Genomic DNA, 24,415 nt, shown 5'->3' on the forward strand with positions numbered 1-24,415 from the left:
AAAAAATTATTTTCAGTTGCAGGGGTCAAGTACAATCATTTTTGGTCATTAGACATACCCCCGAATTCCTACGCACTTTCGAGGAAAAAATTCATTACTAAAAATATAATGTTTGACTAGACGTGTACCTCTTCCCCTTAAAATCGGCGAAATTGAAAAGTTTCCAATCATTCTGAAAAAATTATTTTCTGTTGCAAGGGTCGATTACAATCATTTTTGGTTATTAGACATACCTCCGAATTCCTACGCACTTTCGAGGAAAAAATTCATTACTAAAAATATAATGTTTGACTAGACGTGTACCTCTTCCCCTTAAAGTCGGCGAAATTGAAAAGTTTCCAATCATTCTGAAAAAATTATTTTCAGTTGCAGGGGTCGATTACAATCATTTTTGGTCATTAGACGTACCCCCGAATTCTTACGCACTTTCAAGGAAAAAATTCCTCACCGAAAATATAATTTCTGGCCCGAAATTTCATGGAAATCTTTAAAATGTCATAACTCCAGAACAGATTGGACGATTTTGATCTTTAAAAAAGCAAACTACGTGTATTTTGATGGAGAATATGTGGAAATTCGAAAAATATTCGAAAAGTTGATCCTTGATCCCGCAAAATGAGAAAAACTCCAGGAAAGTGGTCCAATTTTCAAACAGCCATAACTCTTACAATAGTGAATATGTTTCAATGAAACTTTTTCCTGAAGTAGAGCTCATGAGTACCTACAGAAAAGTATTAGACAATTTTCCTGTAGAACGTCAAACAAAATTATTAAAAATCAAAAATGAATTTTTAAGAAACATCGACAGGGGTGTTTAATTAAAATACAATCTCAAGAACGAAATATTTTCTATTTATATCCGAGAAATCATCCCCTTGCTTCTGAGTAACAAATACTCTCTTCGAGGATCGAGACACTATTCTCTAATAAGGCGAACAAATATCTAATAATTGTACACAATCGAAGCTTCGACGTTCGCGCGAAGAATCGACTTCGCCCGAATTACTTCCATTAAATTTCCCTGGAAGATGGAACGCCCCAGGCCGAAGACATCCACTCGCGCAATAATGTCGGTAGCGTCTGTAATCCCCGTCAATACGTTCTACGTGAAATCCCACGCAGCATAGGACATGTTCTTGCTATAATGTCGCGCGGATATTCGCCAGGTGAACGTCCCGGGGATCACCGTATAGATCACCGTAGCTCGATGGATATTCAACGGAAACGTTACATGAATATTTAACGAGTGTTCGGTCGATATAATATACGGAATTACGACGGAAAATTTGGATCGCTGAAGGAGGGAACGCTAATAAATAGCAACAACGAGCGGAGCGGCGTCAAACGTGAGGTGAGCTTCGAACGAGCTTCGTCTCGCGAGCTATTAAAACTCTGAAACAAACGACGTCGCAAACAATTAGTCCGCCGGCGGATCGCGAAATATTCGTTTAAGTATAATCCGGAGAAAACGGTGTTTTAAAAGTTTCGCGGCCCTCCGACGCGTACCGCCCTGTTTTAACGAGACTGTTTATAACAGTACTTAACTTCGTAAACAGGGGACGGCGTTCCCGCGACTTTTGCTGCGCGGACTTCGACGATGTTTTCGCATTTGTTTATTTGTCGTGGTCGTTTTAACGTTTCCGCCCTCGAGAACCGGGGGTAATTCGCGGACGGAGGCCCCTAACTGTTATTAAGTCGCAGAAATTATTTCGTTTCGCTAACGGTGACTTTCGATGAAGGAAATTCATTTCTATTTTACCGTTGTTCGATGTTGAGATTTTTTGCTTAAAACATGTTATGTGGTAATCGATTTTTGCGAAATTTGGAACGTGTGTCGGGTGTGGTAGAAGATACCGATTTTAATTAACGAAAATGTTCCATTTAAAAAAGTGATACCTCTGATGTACCACAGAACGAATCACTTTGAAGATTTATTTTGTAGAATTGTGGAATTTAGTTATGAGTTAATGGAATTTTTCAATCGAAAAGTTTTGCATCGCGTGTCTTTTTGCTTGGTTAAATTGGTGTAACTGTAGTCAAATTAATAAACTATTGTAAAATTATACAAATTAACGATAAAATTCGTTACGATTCTCTGATGGAATTGTTTACAACTTTCAAGATCGTACGAAGAAAGATTTTTGCTACTTCAGAAATATCTTTTGGGAACTATCTAATAAATTTTGTTAAATTTTTGGGTTCATCGAAGCTTTACAATATTGTGACTTTGCATAATATACCAAATTTAAATAATTATAAATGATTTTAAATTATATTAGTAGGTATATAAATTCACTTATTCATAATAGAATTAGGGTTAAGAAAATGTCATAGAACCATCTTGGAAGAAGTATAATTTATACCAACATTAATCTGATGAATAGAAAATGTTATTAGAGGATGATTTTAAAACTTAATGATTATTAATAAATTATTAAAGGATTATTAGAGGATAATTTTAACACATAAATTATAAATTGTGTTAATAGGTATATAAATTTATTTATTTATAATAGAATTAGGGTTAAGAAAATGTCATAGATCCATCTTGGAAGAAGTATAATTTATACCAACATTAATCTGATGAATAGAAAATGTTATTAGAGGATGATTTTAAAACTTAATGATTATTAATAAATTATTAGAGTATTGTTAGAGGATGATTTTAATACATAAATTATAAATTGTGTTAGTAGGTATATAAATTTAATTATTCATAATAGAATTAGGAAGATATTGTACATCCATCTTGAAAGAAATATAATTTCGTCTGACGACTAGAAAATATTGTTGAAGGATGATTTTAAAACTTAATTATCGCATCCTACTTATTTATAATAGAATTAGGAAGATGTAGATCCATCTTATACGAAGTAATAATTTATATTAACATTAATCTGACGACCAGAAAATATTATTGCATCAAATATCAAACCCAAGCCCCTCAAAGTCAAACATACACATTACTTCGAAGTAGTTTTATCCAGTCGCGCTGTAAACGAATTTTTCAATGTGTCTCCCAACATCCCTTTCACGGATGGAGCGTGTCCACCAGAGGTCAGAGGTCCTTGCGGTTCTCCACGAATCCTGTGACGAAACCATTAGCAAAGAAGTCCCATAACCATCCTCGGTTTCGGTCTCTGAAGAAATTGAACATCAAACACGTCGGTGGCGACTCGGACCTCGCAGTGATTAAAAGGGTCTAATTACGTTCGGCGTTCGGGTCTTCTACACTAATTAGACTAGTTATCCAGAGGAAGTTCACCAATTTCGACACGTCCGTCGGTTTCGTTCCAGTCTAATCGATCTTTCGCGTTTCAACCACCGCGTGGACGTTCGCGAATTTTTACTAAAAGAATACATTTGATATCAAAACGAAGGGCACAGCGTGGTGAATTGGTAGAGGGAGAATAAGAGAAAAGATCAAACGTTTTCGCGCGAGAAGATACGGTCACGCGCGTTAAGAGTCGCAATTACAAGATAAGCGTTAATGAGATCCCAGGGAAGACAAACCTCGTTTTATATCATTGGGCTGTTTCCTGCGCCGCTTTCATTTATCTTCGACCAAGGAAGATACGACACGCCCAAATTGCATAACTCAGTGCAATGCACGGGGCACCAGACGGTCGCCTAATTTTCCCCCCCGGTTTCGAGCGAGCGTACAAATTTCACGATTTTTGCGCCGATTGCGGCGGTCGTTCGGTCGAAACATCGGCCGATGATGCGCCGATAAGGGCTCCCATTGTGCCACGGAATTCGGCGGGTCACCGTTTAATTTGCATATCTCGAAACGCGGAAATTTTAATGCACATTTTAATGTAAATACCGCGGAATTTTCTGTACCCGGTTACCGGTTGATAAGCCTCTCGAACAAACAGCGATTTGCATATTCGTGCAGCGGTGCTGTTCTTGTCTCGACCAGCCGTAAAAGACGTTCGAAAATTTCCGCCCCCCGACCGCGGTCCTCGCTATTTTGGTCGCGCGTCTGCGAACCCGAAACGACGGGAGCGTGAATTTCCCGCGGTTCCTTGTTCGGGATTGCCCGGTCGAGGTCACGGGAACGTTCCAGTTTTATAATTTACGTCGACCATTCGGAGCATTTCAAGCTGCAATTTTCTGAAAATTCTCGAAAGTACCCGAACGTTAACAGTCGTTGCCGCGAGTCGTGCTTTTACAACTTTAATTAGCCGGAATCTCCGCAGAAATTACAGCTTTCGAACTCGTTCGCGAGAGAGGTCGAAAGATAATACCGAGGTTTGTTTACGCCTGAAAATATTTGCTGTGGATGTAGCATTGTTTATTGATGTTGAACATCCCATTGGCAGAATGTTCCTTGTCTTCTGGTTCCTCTAAACGTCGAGCACACCGTCGACATTGTATTAATGTTTCATAATTCACGACAAATCCATGACTTGATATACAGGGTGTTCGGCCACCCCTGGAAAAATTTCAATGGGAGATTCTAGAGGTCAAAATAAGACGAAAATCAAGAATATTAATTTGTTGATGGAGGCTTCGTTAAACAGTTATTAACAATTAAGTTCAAAATTTTTAAATAGTTCTGGAAAAATTATTTTCGGTTGCGGGGGTTAATTACAATAATTTTTGGTGAATAGACATACTCCTGAAATCTTGCGCATTTTCGAGAAAAAAATTCGAGAAGGCGTCAAATTTTTAGGCGGAAAAAAAAATATCAAGGCGTTTTGAAAAAATTATTTTCGGATGCGGGAGTCAATTACTATCATTTTTGGTCAATAGACATACCCCCGAAATCTTACTCAGTTTCGAGAAAAAAATTCATTACCGAAAATTTCATGTCTGACCATAGCGTTGATATCTTTCACTGAAATTTCATGCGTATCTTTAAAACGTCATAACTTCTGAACGGATTGGACGATATTAATGTTTAAAAAAGCAAACTACGCGTATTTTGATGGAGAATATATACAAATCGCAAAAATATTCGAAAAGTTGATCCTTGACCCCGCAAAATGAGAAAAACCCCATAAAAGTGGTCCAATTTTCAAACAGCCATAACTCTTACAATAGTGAATATATTTCAGTGAAACTTTTTCCTGAAGTAGAGTCCATGGGCACCTACAAAAAAGTATTAGACAACTTTTGTGTAGGGTGTCAAACAAAATTATTAAAAATTAAAAACGAATTTTTAAGTAAAATCGACAGGGGGGTAGTGCCTAAATTTTTCGGCAAAAATGAAAAATTTCAAATCGTTCTAAAAAAATTATTTTCGTTTGCGGGGGTCAATTACAATCATTTTTGATCAATAGAAATACCCCCGAAATCCTACTCAGTTTCGAGAAAAAAATTCCTTACCGAAAATATAATTTCTGGTCAGAAATGTCTGCTCGAATTTTCATGCAAATCTTTAAAACGTCATAACTTTTGAACGGATTGGACGATTTTGATGTTTAAAAAAGCAAACTATGCGTATTTTGATGGAGAATATGTACAAATCTCTAAAATATTCGAAAAGTTGGTCTTTGAGGCCGCAAAATGAGAAAAACCCCATAAAAGTGGTCCAATTTTCAAACAGCCATAACTCTTACAATAGCGAATATATTTCAATGAAACTTTTTTCTGAAGTAGAGCTCATGGGTACCTACAAAAAAGTATTAGACGACTTTTCTGTAGGGCGTCAAACAAAATTACTAAAAATGAAAAACGAATTTTTAAGAAAAATCGACAGGGGGTAGGTGCCTAAATTTTTCAGCGAAAAAAAAAATTTCAAATCGTTCTGGAAAAATTATTTTCAGTTGCGAGGGTCAGTTACAATCATTTTTTGTGAATAGACATACCCCCGAAATCTTGCGCATTTTCGAGAAAAAAATTCAGTACGAGCCAAACTTTAAACGTTAATAACTTTTTAACAGAGCCTCCATCAACAAATTGGTATTCTTGATTTTCGTCTTATTTTGGCCTCTAGAATCCCCCATTAACCCAGGGGTGGCCGAACACCCTGTATTGGGTACTTCATATGGAAAAATATAAGAATTACTTAAAGATACGAATTATTATATTTAGGGATTTACAAAGCTTCCATATCATTAATTCTATTAACAAAAATATGATTTCCCAAGATCCCCAGTCTAATAGTAATTCTCATGAACAGTCCGTGAAATGGCCATTTGTCAAACTTCAGAAGCACTCAACATATCAACATGTGTACGTATTAAATTTGTGTACGATTCGAGGTATAGTCGTTAAAAATTCATTATTCATTAGTACAAAAACTGACGCTCAGACATACGTTAAATTTATTATTCGATGTTCTGGCATTTGTTTTTTAACGAAGTGGTGCAACTCAAGAAAACTATCCCTCATTTCGCAATCTATTAATTTTAAACTAAATTCCAATTTTTACAGTTGGAAAATTCCTTACTGGGGCATTGTTTCTCCAAATTTTCCGTACATTTTCCACAGCGTTGACACGTATGTCGCGATCGTGCTCGTCGAGTTCCGTCGTTTGGGATCCGTCGTGGAGGATTAGACGGGTCGAGCCGCGGATTAGTAAATAATTTATTTCGCCAAGTAATTTAACTTTTCTAATTGATCGTCTCCGGCGGCTTCCGTTTCCGTTTCCGTTGGCAATTTCGACGGGGATGGGAGACGGTTCCCCGAAGTAGTGTCGAAGGGTCGAAAAGAGGAAGGGTTAGAAGCTGAAACGTCGAAGGGCGCGGGGCGAAAGACCGAGTTTCGGTATGAAATATCCTCCGCCCGAGCCACGACGAAGCACCACTTTGCGGATCAGACTTTCCAGACGAATTTCTGCGGGGAAAACGGTGAGGGGCGGGTCGAGTGCGGAGGGCAGGAATTGGCGGCGGGGGGCGGAACAGGGGAAGAGAATAGCTACCTCGTCTAAACGAGATTTCTCATTCCCAGCTAATTCGAGAGACTTCACCCTGGAACGAGTTCTATGATTCATCGCGGCGGTCCTCGAGGACTCGCAAAAATGGTTTCGCGTCCGGCCCGATGGGATTTGCTTTCCAACGATGATGTAAACGTTCCCCTTCTCTGATATACTTTTTACTACCGCCCGTTTAATCCATCTTTAATCACACGTTCCCTCAAACTCGCGACCGCGATCAATTATTTTCTAGAAGCACGTATTTTTATTTATTATTTGGACGTGTTATACCAACAATTTATTTACTATCTTCAAAGAAAATTACTGTCAATTTTCAAGAATTCTGTAAATTTTTATTTTATATGTCGTGTTAATTTTTTACAAGCTTTATTAAATACTACGAATGGGTCATTTTGACTGTTTTGGTAGTTTTAGTGTTGAGATGTAAATGAAACTTGTCACCTGCAATTTTATTCTCAGAGAACGCATTTTTATTTATATTTAGAGCGTGCATTAACGCTGGAACTACCAACAATTATAGTGTATTTATTTACTGTCTTCGAAGAAAATTACTGTAAATTTTCAAGAATTCAGTGGAATAAATTTTTTACATGTTTCATTACAAATTACGAATGTGTCATTTTGACTATTTTGGTAGTTCCATTGTAAGTGAATTTTATTCTCAGATATTTCTATTTCTATTATGAATTTTTATTTTTAGGACCGAGTATCGGAAATGTTTGCTTTAAGAGAAGCTCCCGGCCACGTTCAATTTTATATTTAGACTTTTCATTTTAACCTAGAAAGAGACATTATTTTATCGACAAAATAGACTATAGATTTTTCGTTCCTTTCTATGTAACTGAAAAATGAAACAATCTCTCGAAAAGTAACAATAAAAGTGCTATTCACGCGTTTACGAAATTCAAAACGTGATCGATCCGTGTTCGATTCGTCTTCAACGCGAGAAAATAAAGTTCATGACGATAATCGAGTCGCGTGTAACGAGAACATCGATATCTGGACTCGTCACAATCGTCGACGTTAATTTTAATTACAAACACGCGAAGTTATGCCCGCGCGACGTGTCAGTCGTCGCGGAAATAGGTTTCAACGAGTTGACCGTGACGGCTGTTAGAAAGGAACAAAGGCAAAGTAGGGAAAAGCCTCTTTGGGTGGAACATTTTTCTTCTAATTAACAAGGTAAGCAATTAATAAGCGTTTCGAGGGAGATAACGAGCTCATTACGAAAGCGAGGGGAGTGTTCGCGTTAACGATAGGGACTCGTTCTCGAGTTTCACGCTTCCTCGTCTTCCTTTTCTTATCCCCGGCCCTTCCAGCGACACGCCGAGCCTCGATCCTTCATCCTAGAATTTCCCGGGCACGGGAAATGGAAGAACAATTCGCTTTGTCTCACCGTATCTTCTTTCCTCTTTCGGTTTCCTGGATCAGCCGCGTTTCTTTGCGAAGCACTCGCATCAAAAACTCTTCCAGATTGATTTTATCGGGGGGACAGACTCGATCGCGTTTGCTTCGGTTTCTCAAGAAACTTTGGCATGTTTATGAGACCGAGCCTGACGTCAAACGAGAACAAACGTAATCTCGGTGTGTCTTAAAGCGATTCGTATTCTTCTTGTATATTTACTTCATCACTTGAGTGACGAATCTTTTTACTGCTGTCAAAATAATTGAAGCATTTACATATCTTGTTTAGAAAGAGTTTAGAGAATTAAGGTACAACTCATGTATACTATATTTAATTTTTGAGACGAATCTTTCTACAGCTGACAAAATAATTGAAGCATTTACGTATCTTGTTTAGAAAGAGTTTAGAGAATTAAGGTACAACTCATGTATATTATATTTAATTTTTGAAACAAATCTTTCTACAGCTGTCAAAATAACTAAAGTATTTATGTAGCTTGTTTAGAAGAGTTTAAAAAATAATCTAAAAACTAATCGTCTGTCAAAATACTTAAAGTATGTAAATATCTTGTTTGGAAAGAATTTAATGAATTAAATCACAACTAATATATATTATATTTAATCTTTGAAACAAATCTTCCTACGTCTGTCAAAATAATTGTATATCTTGTTTGGAAAGAGTTTAGGGAATTAAATCATAACTAATGTATATTATATTTAATTTTCAAAACGAATAGTATTGCAGCAACAGTGGATGCTGGCGCCTAAAATTAAGTAGAAACGTCGAGCAATGGACAGACGCGTCGGACATGTACCGAACCGGTCGTCGAACGAATGAACTTTCGAAGCGTCGATTAGCTCGAAACTCTATCGTCACGCCTCGTGGAGCTCGATGTTACGAATTCTCGAAATCGTTAACCGCAGTTTTTCCCCGCGAGAGCAACGCAGACGCTGGATTCCGATGCATTCTCGTTCGGTGATCTTCGATTTCCATTTCCGCCTGCAATTGTCCATTCGCTCCTGTTTCGGAATAACGCTCGAAACGGCGCTAAACGATCGATTTCGTTCGCCAGTTAATGGACGATCCAGCAAGCACCGTACTCGACGCTGGAATATTTCGTTCGTCGGGGTCTCTTTTTCACTTTCGATCGCGTTTACCTCCACCGTTTCCCGTCTTTTTAATCGCTCCAATATCCTCGCGGTTTAATCGTCCGTGTCGATTTCTTCGGACAGTTTTTTCATCTTCTCTCTTGGTTATCGCGGGAATTTTATTCCTCGAGCCCTTTCGAAAACGGAAGGGAATTAAAACGCCGAGAGATCGTCTTCTCGAGCGATGGGAAAACAACGTGATCCACGATACAGTTTAGAAACGAGTGTCGCGAATAATTTCCCCAATAGAATCACAAAAAATTCTTTCTTCCAATGAGATGGGCTCGTAACCAAAAATTGGATCTAATAATTCGATATTAGAGATGCTCTTTTATTGAATGAATCGAAAAATAAGAATCGTTTTGTACAATTTATCGAGGTCTGAAACAAGGGAGAATAATTTTCCCAAAAAAATACAAAAAAATTTCTTCGAATGAGATGAACTCGTAACTAAAAATGGGATCTAATAATTCGATATTAGAGATGTCCTTTTATCGAGTGAATCTAAAAATAAGAATCGTTTTGTATAATTCATCGAGGTTTGAAACAGGAGAAGAACTTTATTATTCTTCCAATATACAACAGATGCAAATCAAATTTGTACGTAAATCTTTGTTGAAAAATATTTTCCCTTTCCAGCTAGAACTGCTTTAAGACTGTTGTCTTGTTTCGAAGAATCAATAGACGGTGGTCTGTATATAGAAACTTACGTTGCAAGCGTCTAATATGCTCTTAGGCGCTTCGTCTCGTTAACTTTTCTCGGTAGATCGAATTATCGGAGCAATTTTCTTACATAAACCTTTGAGTTTCTACGCTGGGGATGATTTTGTATGCACAGAGATTGAACAAAGTAATGGAGGAGCAACAAGAAGATGAACAGGCTATTTTCAGTACTCGCAGCTGCGCGATAGTTAAGATTATTAGCATAATAATTTCTTGCGACACGCGCAGGATGTTGGGAAAATTCATGAAAATAAACAAAACGTATCGAACGTTGAATGGAATAATAATTTTGCTGAGTATATAGACTGCACTGTGACAAAGCAAATTAAATTGTGTTCTTAATATTAAACCATCTGATTATTAATGAAAATTATTGATCATTAGCCTTCACGAAATCCAGGTTACTTCTATTTTAAACTTTTACATTTATGCGAATTTTAGAATATTTTATAGCTTCAAGTAATTGGATTTGAATTTTAATTGGAGGGTGTATAATCACAATTGTCTAGATATGAATAATAATTATGGTGATAGTTGAATAAATGATAAATTATAACCCTTTATTCTCATAAAAATCATGAAAAGGATATTTATAATTTTACTAGTATAATTCAGTTTTAATATCAACCATAATTAATGTTTATAATCTCAGGTATTACTGGTGCATAATACCTAGATATTCGTATATATTATTCATTCACCAATGTTACCTAAATTTTATTCATATTCCGAGAACATAAAACTACTTAAAAATACAGTACAACCTAAAATCAGTCGTTATTTCTCTACCAAAAAAAAGTTTAATCAAATCGAATGAACGAAGTACCACGACCACGAAATTATCAATGAATTTTTATGAGAAAAGAAGTTTAACCACCGAATCAGGTTACTGTTGTCGTTTCGAACGATACCGTAGTTCGAGGAAATTAATTACCCGCGAGGCTTCGCAACTCTGAGCCGCAGATTCAAAACATGCGACGGGAGCGCGAAAATTACGCGACTAATTGCGATCGGAACGCGTTATCAGTACGACGCTGGCGACGATGTTTCGACGAACGCGAACGGAGGCGCCAAGTTGATGCCAGGGTTGGCAAATTTAAGGGAAACAAAGGCAGGAAGTATAAATAACGAGTCTCGTTACCGTGAGTTTTCGACCTGGCTCTTCATCACGAAAATTGGCCCGACTGTCATGGAACCGCAATTACACTTCGCGTACCACGGGCCACGGTTCCCCGCCGAACCGCTTTGAATCCGAAATTACAGGTCCTTCTGCTTCGAAGGACAATCGGTTCACAGAAACAAAAGAGTCTGTTTTCCGGCAGGAAATTTTGAATGCTTATGGCGTCCGCCGGACAAAGAACCCAGCGACGTCCGTGCTCGTTCCTAGGAATAAAGACACGAAAGAAACCGTGGTTCCCATTTTTCCGTTTCTATTTTGACTTCGGTTTCTCGCGATAAACAGACACGCGATGCAATCTACGCTACGCAACGGTGGAAGCCTAACGCACGAAAGCGTAACGAGAAATAGCTGTTTACGTTCCTTGAGACAATATTGTTCTATGGAGAGTTCCTCCCATGGTGTCGTCCGCGAGCGTAATGAACAAGCCGTGATACGAAAAAGTCGGACTGCAAACTGCAAGTTTCGCGCCTTAGCATTTAGCGCTCCCCTTGGAATACATTAAGGTTCATTTATCGTTCTTGTTACGTTGTTCCTGAGCAAGCCGGATAATGGCGGGCGAAGTTTACTGGAATGGAAAGTGTAATTTCTGTTTTAAATCGAGATTGCGACGATATTAGAAGAGGACCAAGGATGGATTGAAATCTCCGTGAGATCTCGGTTAATTACGGTTCTAATTTGTGATTCTTGTAATTCTTGCAAATGAATGTAAAAATTGATTGATTTTCTCGAAAACGAAGCTTCCTTTTCGTGAGAATTCCTGACCTGCACTCACATTTTATCGATTAAACAACGCTCGAAATAAATTTTGTTAAGTTCCTCTCGCGGGTCCTGGTTGCTCCGGGGTGCCAAAGTGTCTAGACACGTCGCTGGGCAGCAGCAACAGTTGCAAGAGGGGACGTTCAATATTCCAAAGACAACTCGTCCAGAGTATTAGAGCCCCGATAGTCGAAAGTAGCGTGGCTATTATTAAAGTCGAGGTACGTTATAAGGTCAGGGGTGCTTCTTGAATAATGCAGCTCACGTCTGACCGTTATGAATCCGCATCAAACAAAATGGGTCCAATGGCGGTTGCTCAGTTTCCTTCCCCTGGCATTCTTCGTTTCTCTTTCTCGTGGCTCCGCGAATGGCATTGTAAAAACGTGTCGCGCGTTCGGTCGCTTTCGTCGATGGAACAGATGTCCGATAATTTCGTCAAGATGTTAAACGGGGGGTGTAAAATCCTTTTTATTTAAAAGCGTCAGCCTGGAAACGCGACTTAGTTGACCGTAGGGACGCGTTTTTAGTAGGTCGCCATTCTTAATGTTCGATGTTCGACGTTCGCTGGGGAGTTTGCTATCGAAAGTAATGTTCATTGGAGAGTTTTACTATCGAGAATAACGTTCGATGTCCACTCGAGAGGATAAACAATTTATAGTACCTTTTATTCTAGAGATATGTTTCTTTAGTTTTCAATTCTGGTTCAATCGGTTGCTAAATAATGACTGTCGATACTTCTTGAAACAGTCAATAATATTGACTCTGCGTGTCATAAAACTACTCTCGATTTTTATATGTTGCTGTTAAAGTAACGAAAAATAAAATGTACCGTATTAGAAATTGTGTTAAGAAACGATATTTTGCTAAAGGAGGATAAATTTATAAAAAAAAAGGGAGAATTACAGAAAGCTGATTTATTCTTGTTTTATAATTATAAAATCGGAATAACGGGGTGTTCTTATAATTGTACGAATCGTGCGCTCAGAATACAATTGGATTAAATTATAATTTAATAACGTGTAGGACTTCTGCTATTTCCAAGAAATTCAATTAGCCGGTTTTTCGTACTTATTAGATTTTGTCGTGTTGTAAATATTCGAATGCTTGGTTCTACAATTATGAAACTGTAACGAATCAATTTTCTGTAGTTCGTTTTTTTTAGAATAAATATAATTCAATTGTTTCTGGGTGTTCGACTACCCCTGGGAAAGATTTTAATGGGAGATTCTAGAGGTCAAAATAAGACGAAAATCACGAATATCAATTTCTTGTCTGAGGCTTCGTTAAAAAATTATTAACAAAATTAAATTAAAAAATTTCAAATCATTCTAAAAAAATTATTTTCGGTTGCAGGGGTCGAATACAATCATTTTTGGTCATTACACATATCCACGAAATCCTACGCATTTTCGAGAAAAAAATTCCTAATCGAAAATTTCATGTCTGACCATAGTGTCGATATGTTTCACTGAAATTTCATGGAAATCTTTAAAATGTCATAAATCCTAAACGGATTGGACGATTTTGATGTTTAAAAAAGCAAACTACGCGTATTTTGGTGGAGAATACGTAGAAATTCCAAAACCCTTCGAAAAGTTGATCCTTGACCCCGCAAAATGAGAAAACCCCCATAAAATTGGTCCAGTTTTCAAACAGCCATAACTCTTACAATAGTGAACATATTTCAATGAAACTTTTTTCTGAAGTAGAGCTCATGGGTACCTATAAAAAAGTATTAGACAACTTTCCTGTAGGACGTCAAACAAAATTATTAAAAATGAAAAACGAATTTTTAAGAAAAATCGACAGGGGGTAGGTGCCTAAATTTTTCCACGAAAAAAAAAAATTCAAATTGTTCTGGAACAATTATTTTCGGCTGCGGGAATCAATTACAATCATTTTTGATGAATAGACATACCCCTGAAATCCTGCGCATATTCGAGATAAAAAAATTCAGTATGGGCGGAACTTTAAACGTTAATAACTTTTTAACGAAGCCTCTATCAACAAATTGGTATTCTTGATTTTCTTCTTATTTTGACCTCTAGAATCTCCCATTAAAATTTTTCTCAGGTATAGCCGAACACTTGGTATAAAATTGAAAATTTTGGGGTGGTTTCATAGTTATGATACGCAGTGCATCCTCACCCACATTTCACACGAGTTTCCATGTATCTATATTCACATGGATCCATTTGTCCATTACATTATCTACAATTATTAAAATTCCAATTCACCTCACATTTCAAGATTTATTAATGAAAATTGGCTGAATTGCTAGGTGTACGATTTTAAATGACACTGTGTATATAAAATTGAAAATTTCGGGGTGGTTTCATAGTTATGACACGCAGTGCATCGAAAGATCCTCCTCAGTGCATCCTCCCCCACATTTCACACGAGTTTGCGTGTATCTTGCCCAGACATCCTCCGATAAACATTTTCACCGGTTTCGCGAATTCGAGCAGCACTCGAGGCCCTCTCCTCCGACGAACCATCTCCATTTTCGGCGCGACACGAGAAAAAGAGAGAGAACGAAAGAGGAGGCAATGGCAAAAACTTCCGAAATCCCCACGGCGGGGACTCGACACACGCAAATACATTTTGTCAACGTTTTCGTCTCGCCATCCACCGCCTACTACTTTCCTCCGCGGAGTCGCCGGTTTTCTTCTTCAGTTTCTTTATTTTCTCTCTTTGCTTTCTTCCCCCTTCGAGCGGGAAACGAGTGGGAAACGGGAATTCGCCGCGATAGGATTAACATCGAGCTCCCCAGAATTTCTCGATCCCGAAACGGCGTACGTAAATCACTCAGCCGAGTCCGTTGCAGGAGCGCCCGGTTCCGCCTCGAAATTGAAGTAAAAATTCCACGAACACGGGACACGTGATTATTTAAGCCATCGTGCATGATGAATGGACTGCTCTCCGACGGGCAGCAGGGAAATTTTGGATTCCGGACACGACGGGTCGCCCCGACGCTGTCCGCCGCCATTCTTCTCCGGGTGGACGTCGAGGGATTTCGTTCTTCCTTCCGTTTCTCTTTTTCTTTCGTTCAGAAGTAACGGCAGCGGCCATGGAGCGACGTATTAAGAGTGGCCTGTCTCGTTTGTTTCAGGTACTGCCGCCCTGGAAGGCGGCCAAGTCCGGGACCATATCCTTCAAAATTCGTACCAACGAGCCCAACGGACTGATCATGTACAGTCGCAGCGGAGCCCACTCCAGGGTACGTCTTTTCAATACACTCGTACTTTAGATAATAAATCGTCACCAACGCACAGTGTGTCGCGTAAATGGAACAAAAATCATGGCTTCTAAACTAGTTTCAACCTAAGACCTCTTGTGCTTTTTTAAAGAGAATACAAAGATGCATCGATTCCAATTTTTAAAGAAATTGAAGCGACCTTGATTTTTTGTTAAATAAAAATTGTTTTGCTAATTTCTACTGTTGCAGTTTCTTTTCGAGTGAGTACTGTGTAACTTTTGTTCGAAAAGTTTTGGTTTAGAGGAACTGCCTGAAATATCGTAGCGATCATTTCGAGTATACATATATTTTCGCCCTAACGACGAACTTACCTTTGTATAATAAACACCATGAGTTCGTAGAACCCATGGCCAATACAGGAAAGAAACTTAGGTATATACAGTTGTCACTGGAGATGATTTCTGTAACATCATGAGACGATTAAGAAATTCAACGGTGACAAATGACTCACGAAATAAAATGATTCTCAGTCTGCGCGAGCACTCGCGTCTGAGGCTGAGTCAAACTTAATTATGAATGAATTCTATAGAACATAGATTATGAAATGATTTCGTGATTTTCTTTTTAACTCTTGCCTTCTAAAAAGCTTATTTTCATCTCCAAGAGCGATCATACCCAAGAGTTTTAATTTTATCTAATTCTGTCGCGCCACCAGGGCACAATGAACGTAATTTAAAGGGACGAGGTTCCGCTATTTCGCGAAATAAAGAATATCGAGGATACAAAAAATTGTTCGACGAATATTAAACAATAGAAGGATAACGAACTTCGTTAATGGCTCTCTTGGAAATTTCGTGACTCGGTTGTTCGTTTTTCAATGCGTTCCGCGTCGACGCGATCGTTTCGATTAGTCGCCGAGAAACGTTTTCGCGTTATTTCCATTAAAAGCCACCTCCCACGGTGGATCGATCGAGTCGAATAATCAGAAAGAGATTGCACGGTGGATGGGGGTATAAGGAAAAGTGGAAAACCGTTTGACGGGGAAACAGGGGGAACGCGGAGTGCTCGTGGAACTTCGGGAAAAAAGGAGAAAAACCGATCAATCGAAGACGGAGAAATAGCGTGTCGGAAAAGAGCGTCGCGATACTCGAAACAAAATGTCGAGCGAAAAGCGTCCTTAGCGAAAGGTTATAGTTTAACACTGTGGCAAGCAATTTTTTAAACAGTCTTCTTGCTTTAGTTTCGCCTCTTATACAATAGTTCTTTAGTTTTGTGTTTGTCCCATTATCATTTACGCGATGAGTGTATGTTTTAGTTATCTATTGTTTGTAACCTACTGTTACTATATTACTGGATTTTTGTGCTTTAAATAAGTATTTTACGAGTATGTCAAAGTATAGAGAATATTTTACTGTATTATGTACTAATATTAAAGGGAAATTTTATCATTTGCAATAGCTTTTTTAGAATTATAAAGAAATTTTTACTATTCCTGTCGAGACACTTTATATAGAGATCCAGTTTCAGGTTTGTTTAAACTGTGATGAAGTAAATGAAATTTATAAAGGTCTAATTTGAATTAGTTGTTAATAGAAAATAATAGAATTTTCAGTATCATAGAATAGAAAAGCCCATTAATACGTATTAAAAATACGAAAACTTTAGACGCGTGCAGTTCCGAAACTACTAGTGTTTTATTAATAATTGAACCACCGTTAGAGGCGGTGAACCTTCCTCTTTAAAGTGGATTTTGGTTTTTGTCGATCGGACTTTCCGTTTTCGAGATATCGTAATTTATGTAAAAGGTAATTTTTAAAATTCCGCTCTCTGCCTTAGAAAACGCTATTAACGCGTATTAAAAATACTAAAACTTTAGACGCGTGCAGTTCCGAAACTACTAGTGTTTTATTAATAATTGAACCACCGTTAGAGGCGGTGAACCTTCCTCTTTAAAGTGGTTTTTGGTTTTTGTCGATCGGACTTTCCGTTTCCGAGATATCGCAATTTATGTAAAAGTGTATTTTTCTTAATTTGACTATCTCTGTCTCCGTCTGACGCGTCGCGTCGTGCTTCCTTGTCGCGCGTGAGTCGAGACAGTCACGTGACCAGGAAGTCGTAGTATTTCCAAGAATTTACTACGCAGTCATTCGCCTCGCGTCAATGAAACGTAAACAAAACTTCGAAGCCTCGTATCTCCGGAACTAGCCACCGCATCGACTTGAAACTAAAATCCTCATATCTCCGGAACTAATAACGCTATCGACTCGCACAAACGCTCATTTTAAAGGGCATTTCACCCTCTATCCAATGACTGCATCGACTATTATTTTTGATGCTGTCTTCTATGTTTATTTTGAAATTTACTTCGACACTATGCACCCAAAAATGTTTTATCAATTCCTATCGATTACACGACTAGTGTAAGATAAAACTGAATTATAAATTGTACAGATTTATAAAATACAAGTTAATATTACTGGATTATAGATACACACGAAGGTTCAGTGGTAACGAAATACTTCCATTAAAACCTTAGTTACTCGTTATGCTCGACGGGGGAATATACTAAAGTTGATGCTTTCGGGGATCGATCTGAACAGTTTCTGGAACACGGGAGGACGACGAGAGAATGCATTTTCACCACTCGAGTCGCTTTTCGTTTCCAGCGTGCAGTTATCTCGATTTAACAATACCGCCGCGTAATTCCCACAATTATATTTCAGCGTATAAAGCAAGGGAGCGTTAAAATCGCGAATAATCACGACCGCGTGGCACGAAACGGCGCGAAATAAATCGGAAAGTTGCGAAAACCGGGTTCACCCTCTCCCCGTTAAACCCCTGGACTTGTTGCAACGCGGATACCGAGAGTTCGTGCGGATTGCTCATTAGCGGAATCACCGTATTCCGTCCAAGAAATACTTCCCAGGCTCGCGTTTGTATCTGTTGCCCGTTTTATAAATACACACCGCACCGCGTAACTATTATTCGCGAGATATTGCAGAAATTATTTCGATTCGTTGTACCCATCAATTTACGTTCAGTTCGCGAAAATTCATTAAATATTCTCAATAGTGGTTTCCTTGCTCGATGAATGTAATATGGCTCGTGGTCCATGTCTTACAGTTTTCGTCGATTGCATCATATTGTACTGCATCTTTGTTTCAACGTTCTAGCTGGGTAAATCTTGCGTAGGATATAATAGTCAATAGGACGATAGTACTTCTCACCACAGACGAGGTATACGAATATAACTTATACCTTATGGACTTTCGTGACCCAATCTGAATGCCATACTGACCGGAAAATTTCCGGCGAAATTAAAAAATTTCAAATCGGTCTAAAAAAGTTATCTTTAGTTTCGAGGGTCAACTACAATCATTTTTGGTCAATAGACATACCCCTGAATTCCTACGCATTTTCGAGAAAAAAATTCGAGTAGGTGGACAAATTTTTCGACAAAATTAAAAAATTTCGAATCGTTTTGGAAAAATTATTTTTAGTTGCAGGGGTCAATTACAATCATTTTTGGTCAATAGACATACCCCTGAAATCCTACCCACTTTCTAGAAAAAAATTCGAGAAGATGTGAAATTTTTCAACAAAATTAAAACATTTCGAATCGTTCTAAAAAAATTATTTTTGGTTGCAGGGGTCGATTACAATCATTTTTGGTGAATAGACATACCCCCGAAATTCTAATCATTTTCGAGAAAAAAATTCATTACCGAAAATATAATTTCTGGTCAGAAATGTCTGCCCGAATTTTCATGCGAATCTATAAAACGTCATAACTTCTGAACAGATTGGACGATTTTGATGTTTAAAAAAGCAAACTACGCGTATTTTGGTGGAGAATATGTACAAATCGCAAAAATATTCGAGAAGTTGGTCCTTGACCCCGCAAAACGAGAAAAACGCCATAAAAATGGTCCAATTTCCAAACAGCCATAACTCCTACAACTGTGAATATATTTCAATGAAACTTTTTTCTGAAGTAGAGCCTATGGGTACCTACAAAAAAGTATTAGACAACTTTTCTGTAGGGCGTCAAACAAATTTACTAAAAATGAAAAACGAATTTTTACGAAAAATCGACAAGGGTAGGTGCCTAAATTTTTCGACAAAAATAAAAAATTTCAAATCGTTCTAAAAAAATTATTTTCTGTTGTGGGGGTCAATTTGAATCATTTTTGGTCAATAGACATACCCCCGAATTCCTACACACTTCCGAGAAAAAAATTCGAATAGGTGCCTACATTTTTCGGCGAAAATAAAAAATTTCGAATCGTTCTAAAAAAATTATTTTCAGTTCTGGGGGTCAATTTCAATGATTTTTAGTCAATAGACATACTCCCGAATTCCTACGCATTTTCGAGAAAAAAATTCCTCACCGAAAATATAATCTCTGACCAGGACAGAGCGTTCTACTAAAATTTCATGCGTATGTTCAAAACATCATAACTCCTGAACGGATTAGAGAATTTCAATTTTTCAAAATGCAAACAACATGTGTTTTGGCGAAGAATATATAGAAATTCTAAATATTCGTTGTGGAAAAATGTAATTGGAATATAGTTATATCAAAAGTCGAAAGTTGTTTACTCCAAATTCTACGTTTGTTTACAGGATTCTTATATTCATAAGAATAATACTCCAATCTCCAAGTTCTGCCCACAGACGAGCAACGCATTACCATAATGCAAACGCTAACATTGGATATTTTCTTCTTGCAGCAAGATCTGTTTGCGTTCGAAATTTTTCGCGGCCATCTGTACCTTCACGCCGACCTCGGAAGCGGCCACGAGAAGGTGAAGTCCTCGAAGAAGAGGGTCGACGATGGCACGTGGCACGACGTGGCCCTTCGACGCGTCGAAAGAGAGGGACGCGTCACCGTCGATGGCTGGACTGTCGAATTTCGTACACCAGGTACGTAATAACTGTTAAATAAATTAAAACATGCAACCACTCGTAGATACGTACATACTTCCGAAAATAACTGTACGTATATATTTTCAAACCAAATTTAAAGTTCTTTTTCATAATTGCTTTTAACCCCTTCCCGTACTTTAACGAGTCTGACTCGTGACAAAGATTTTGACCCAAACATAAATATCACGGAGCCAGACTCGCAGACAGCAAATTACGATCGTGATTGAGTTTAGTTCCTATCAGTACGCCACAAGAGTCGGTCACGCTTCTTACAACCTCTGTTACAAAGCAGTTTAGCGTCAGTCTGGTCTGTTTACAACGCGTTGACGTCAATCGTTTGGACCTGGATTTCGTCGAACTAAATGGTACGGGAAGGAGTTAAGTACACTAAAGTATTCAGAAAAGAATATACTATATATATATATAAATCACAATTTTTAAATATTATTGCCCACGAAGTAAACCTTTTCTAGGATGCAACTTCTTTCAATTTAACATCGCGTTTCGAACCCTTTCGATTTCCTTGTAATCGCATGTCGTGTTCGGCCATTTAATCGCACGAGTATAGTTCTGAATCCCGTTTTGCTCGACGTCGTAAACGATGAAGGAGGAAAAATTGCACAGGGTCGAGGAGAGCAAGCCACTCATAATTCACAGTTACACACTCGAGGACACTTATCTGCAGGTGCAGCTAACCGTTTCGTGCGTGGAACGTAATAAATCTTGCTCTCCTCTATTTTTAATACATTCCTGTAGTTTTACTACCACTTGGACCCTTCGTTACCCCGTCCCTTCCATGCTCGACGCGATAAAAGCGCGTTTAATACTGTGCTCGCCATTGACTTTTTGTCGAAATAACCATAACAATTCTTCCCGCGTTATTTACAGTCGGGACGATACGTTTAACATTCAACGTTCGAGAATATGAACAATCGCCGGAGAAAAATGCGTATAAAGCAATTCGAGAATTAACTCTTTGAATGCGCATAGAGTTTCGTTGAAAAGGAGCCGCTTGAATCTCTTTTCCAGTCGCCGGCGATAAAAAGAAACGTTTCATAAACGGTCCGAATGGTATCAAAGCACGAATTAGTCGCAAAGAGTCCTTTGTGCCCCGTGGTCGTTTTTCCCCCAAACGACGCACGATAATGCTTCGACCCCGAAAATTAAATTTAAACTGTGAAATTTATTTCCCCGTTGCTTTCTGTATTACCTTCCCGGATAACTTTGCCGTTCGATATCGAACTTCCAGAACTTCTCCCCCGTCGACACGCGTGTCGAAACTTTCGGAACGATAATGCACACTCGACTCTCGCCATTGAAAGATATTCGCGATCTCCGCGAGAATCTACGAAGTCAATCAGAACTCTACGCAGGCAATCTCGAACTTATTCGCGAGTTTTCGAAATCGATGCTCGAAGAAGAACGGAAAGGGCGGCGTCGGGTATAGATTATGGCTTTACTAAAACGGATAAATAAACAGAAACCGTTTTGTGTACTGCCTCGTTGTCCAGATCAAATAATGGCACTCGAAGAAATCGCGTTCCATTTTAGGATTTGATTTTAAATTTATTTATCAAGGCATTTTGATATTTAACGAATTTAAGATAATAGATTATGGCTTTACTAAAAGGGATAAATAAACAGAAACCGTTTTGTGTACTTCCTCGTGATCCAGATCAAATAATGGCGCTCGAAGAAATCGCATTCTATTTTAGGATTTGACTTTAAATTTATTTATCAACGCGTTTCGATATTTAACGAATGATTAACTTCAAACGTGATTAACCTACGCTATTAAAATAATCACTGATGCTATGATAATAGATTATGGCTTTATTAAAAGGGATAAATAAACAGAATCCGTTTTGTGTACTTCCTCGTCGTCCAGATCAAATAATGGCACTCGAAGAAATCGCGTTCCATTTTAGGATTTGATTTTAAATTTATTTATCAAGGCATTTTGATATTTAACGAATTTAAGATAATAGATTATGGCTTTACTAAAAGGGATAAATAAACAGAAACCGTTTTGTGTACTTCCTCGTGATCCAGATCAAATAATGGCGCTCGAAGAAATCGCGTTCCATTTTAGGATTTGACTTTGAATTTATTTATCAACGCGTTTCGATATTTAACGAATGATTAACTTCGAACGTGATCAACTTACGATAAAATACCCCAATCACTTAAGATAATAGATTACGGCTTTATGAAAAGAGACAAATAAACAGAAACCGTTTTATGTACTTCCTCGTCGTCCAGATCAAATAATGGCGGTCGAGTGCGCCGAAGAAATCGCATTTTCTCTTCCTCTGTCCCCTTTTCGGATTCCGTCCTACTTCCGGTACGTGGCCAGCGTGCAAATCTCGCGGCATTAAATTCTAACGTCAAACGATTTCCGGCGGCGCCTTTTATCCGCCGGCCATTTACGATACTTCGATTTACGATAGTCCAGGAAATACTCGTATCGCGAATGTTACATGTTTAACACCTTATTTTATCAGAAAACCACTGGATATCGACGTAACCGCGCCGCGACGGTTTAGCGCGCATTTGCTCGCGGCAAAAAGATTTTATCGCGTTTCGAAAGTTCCTCGAGTTTACGAAACGGGCATTTTAAAGTTTCAAATATGGAGGGGAAACGCTGGAAACTAGTAGACTATTCTTTTCATTCAAACTCATATACAATGGCGTGTAAAATTGTCCAGATAATTATTTTTCTAGTATTTCTGCGGAGAAGTTTTACCTTGAAAACGAGATAAATGTTCCGGTTACATGGTGCTTGTATCTTGTAGCTCGTTATACTTTAATTCCGTGTTATTCAACATTCATCATTGTTTTCCCGCTCAAAAGGAAAGTTGGGAAAGCAACTAGCCGGAAACTTTCATACGCCACTGCGCAGGGAACGTATCCCGTAATTTATGTTCGTGTCATTTTGTGCGCAGACTTTATTATGCTGTTGTTACATCGGTAATATGATAAATATTCTAATCTTTAATAAGATTAATATTTTTAATTCGATGATTTTTCTTTGTCTTTGAAGCAATTTAGATTATGCGTATTTTTTTCGTATGTAAATACGAACCTTCGATAGCTTATGTTGTTATAAATGAATTTTTAAACAAAATCGACGGGGGATAGGTGCTGGAAATTTCAAATCATTCTGGAAAAATTATTTTCGGTTGCGGGGGTTCATTGCAATCATTTTTGGTGAATACACATATCCACGAAATCCTACGCATTTTCAAGAAAAAAATTCCTAATCGAAAATATAATGTCTGACCATATCATTGATATGTTTCACTGAAATTTCATGTATATCTTTAAAATGTCATAACTCCTGAACGGATTGGAGGATTTCAATGTTTCCAAATGCAAACAACGCGTATTTTAGTGGAGAATATGTAGAGATTCTAACAATTTTCTATAAATTCTTTTTAACCCTGTAAAGTTAGAAAACCCCATAAAAGTGGTTGAAATTTCAAACGACCATAACTCCTACAATAGTGAATATATTTCAATGAAATTTAGTCTGGAAGTAGAGCTCATGGATACCTATAAAAAAGTACTAGACAACATTTTCGTACAGCATTAAACAAATTTATTATAAATGAAAAACGAATTTTTAAGAAAAATCGACAAGGGGATAGGTGATGAAAATTTCAAATCATTCTGGAAAAATTATTTTCGGTTGCGGTGGTCAATTGCAATCATTTTTGGTGAATACACATACCCCCGAATTCCTATGCATTTTCGAGAAAAAAATTCTTTACCGAGAATATAATGTCTGACGAGGAAGGAATGATCTAATAAAATTTCATGTATATCTTTAAAATGTCATAACTCCTGAACGGATTGGAGGATTTCAATGTTTCAAAATGCAAACAACGCATATTTTAGTGGAGAATATGTAGAGATTCTAACAATTTTCTATAAGTTGTTTCTTAACCCCATAAAGTGACAAAACCCCCATAAAAGTGGCCCAAATTTCGAAGGGCTGTAACTTCTACAATAGTAAATGTATTTCAATAAAATTAATTTGAAAGTACAGCTAATGGATACCTGCAAAGAAGTATTAGACATAATTTGTTGTTATAAATGCGTTTCTGTCGTCGACATTGCCTAGAAAAAGTTTACATCTACGTTCGAAATGTGTGCTTACACACCCTTCTGTCAAAACTTTCACGTA

At 37.9% G+C, this 24,415-nt stretch overlaps 1 protein-coding gene across 2 annotated transcripts in view; it reads left to right on the forward strand.

Moving 5' to 3' along the window:
* Positions 1-24,415, forward strand: part of Nrx-1 (neurexin 1) — a 503,500-nt gene that overhangs the window by 360,072 nt on the left and 119,013 nt on the right. For both annotated transcript variants that reach the window (XM_076781599.1, XM_076781600.1), the window contains 2 exons: positions 15,211-15,318; positions 20,031-20,223. In XM_076781599.1, the coding sequence (XP_076637714.1) occupies positions 15,211-15,318; positions 20,031-20,223 (301 nt within the window). The remainder of the gene's footprint in view (positions 1-15,210; positions 15,319-20,030; positions 20,224-24,415) is intronic.

This window comes from Colletes latitarsis, chromosome 14, assembly GCF_051014445.1.
Source record: "Colletes latitarsis isolate SP2378_abdomen chromosome 14, iyColLati1, whole genome shotgun sequence".
Lineage (NCBI taxonomy): Eukaryota > Metazoa > Arthropoda > Insecta > Hymenoptera > Colletidae > Colletes > Colletes latitarsis.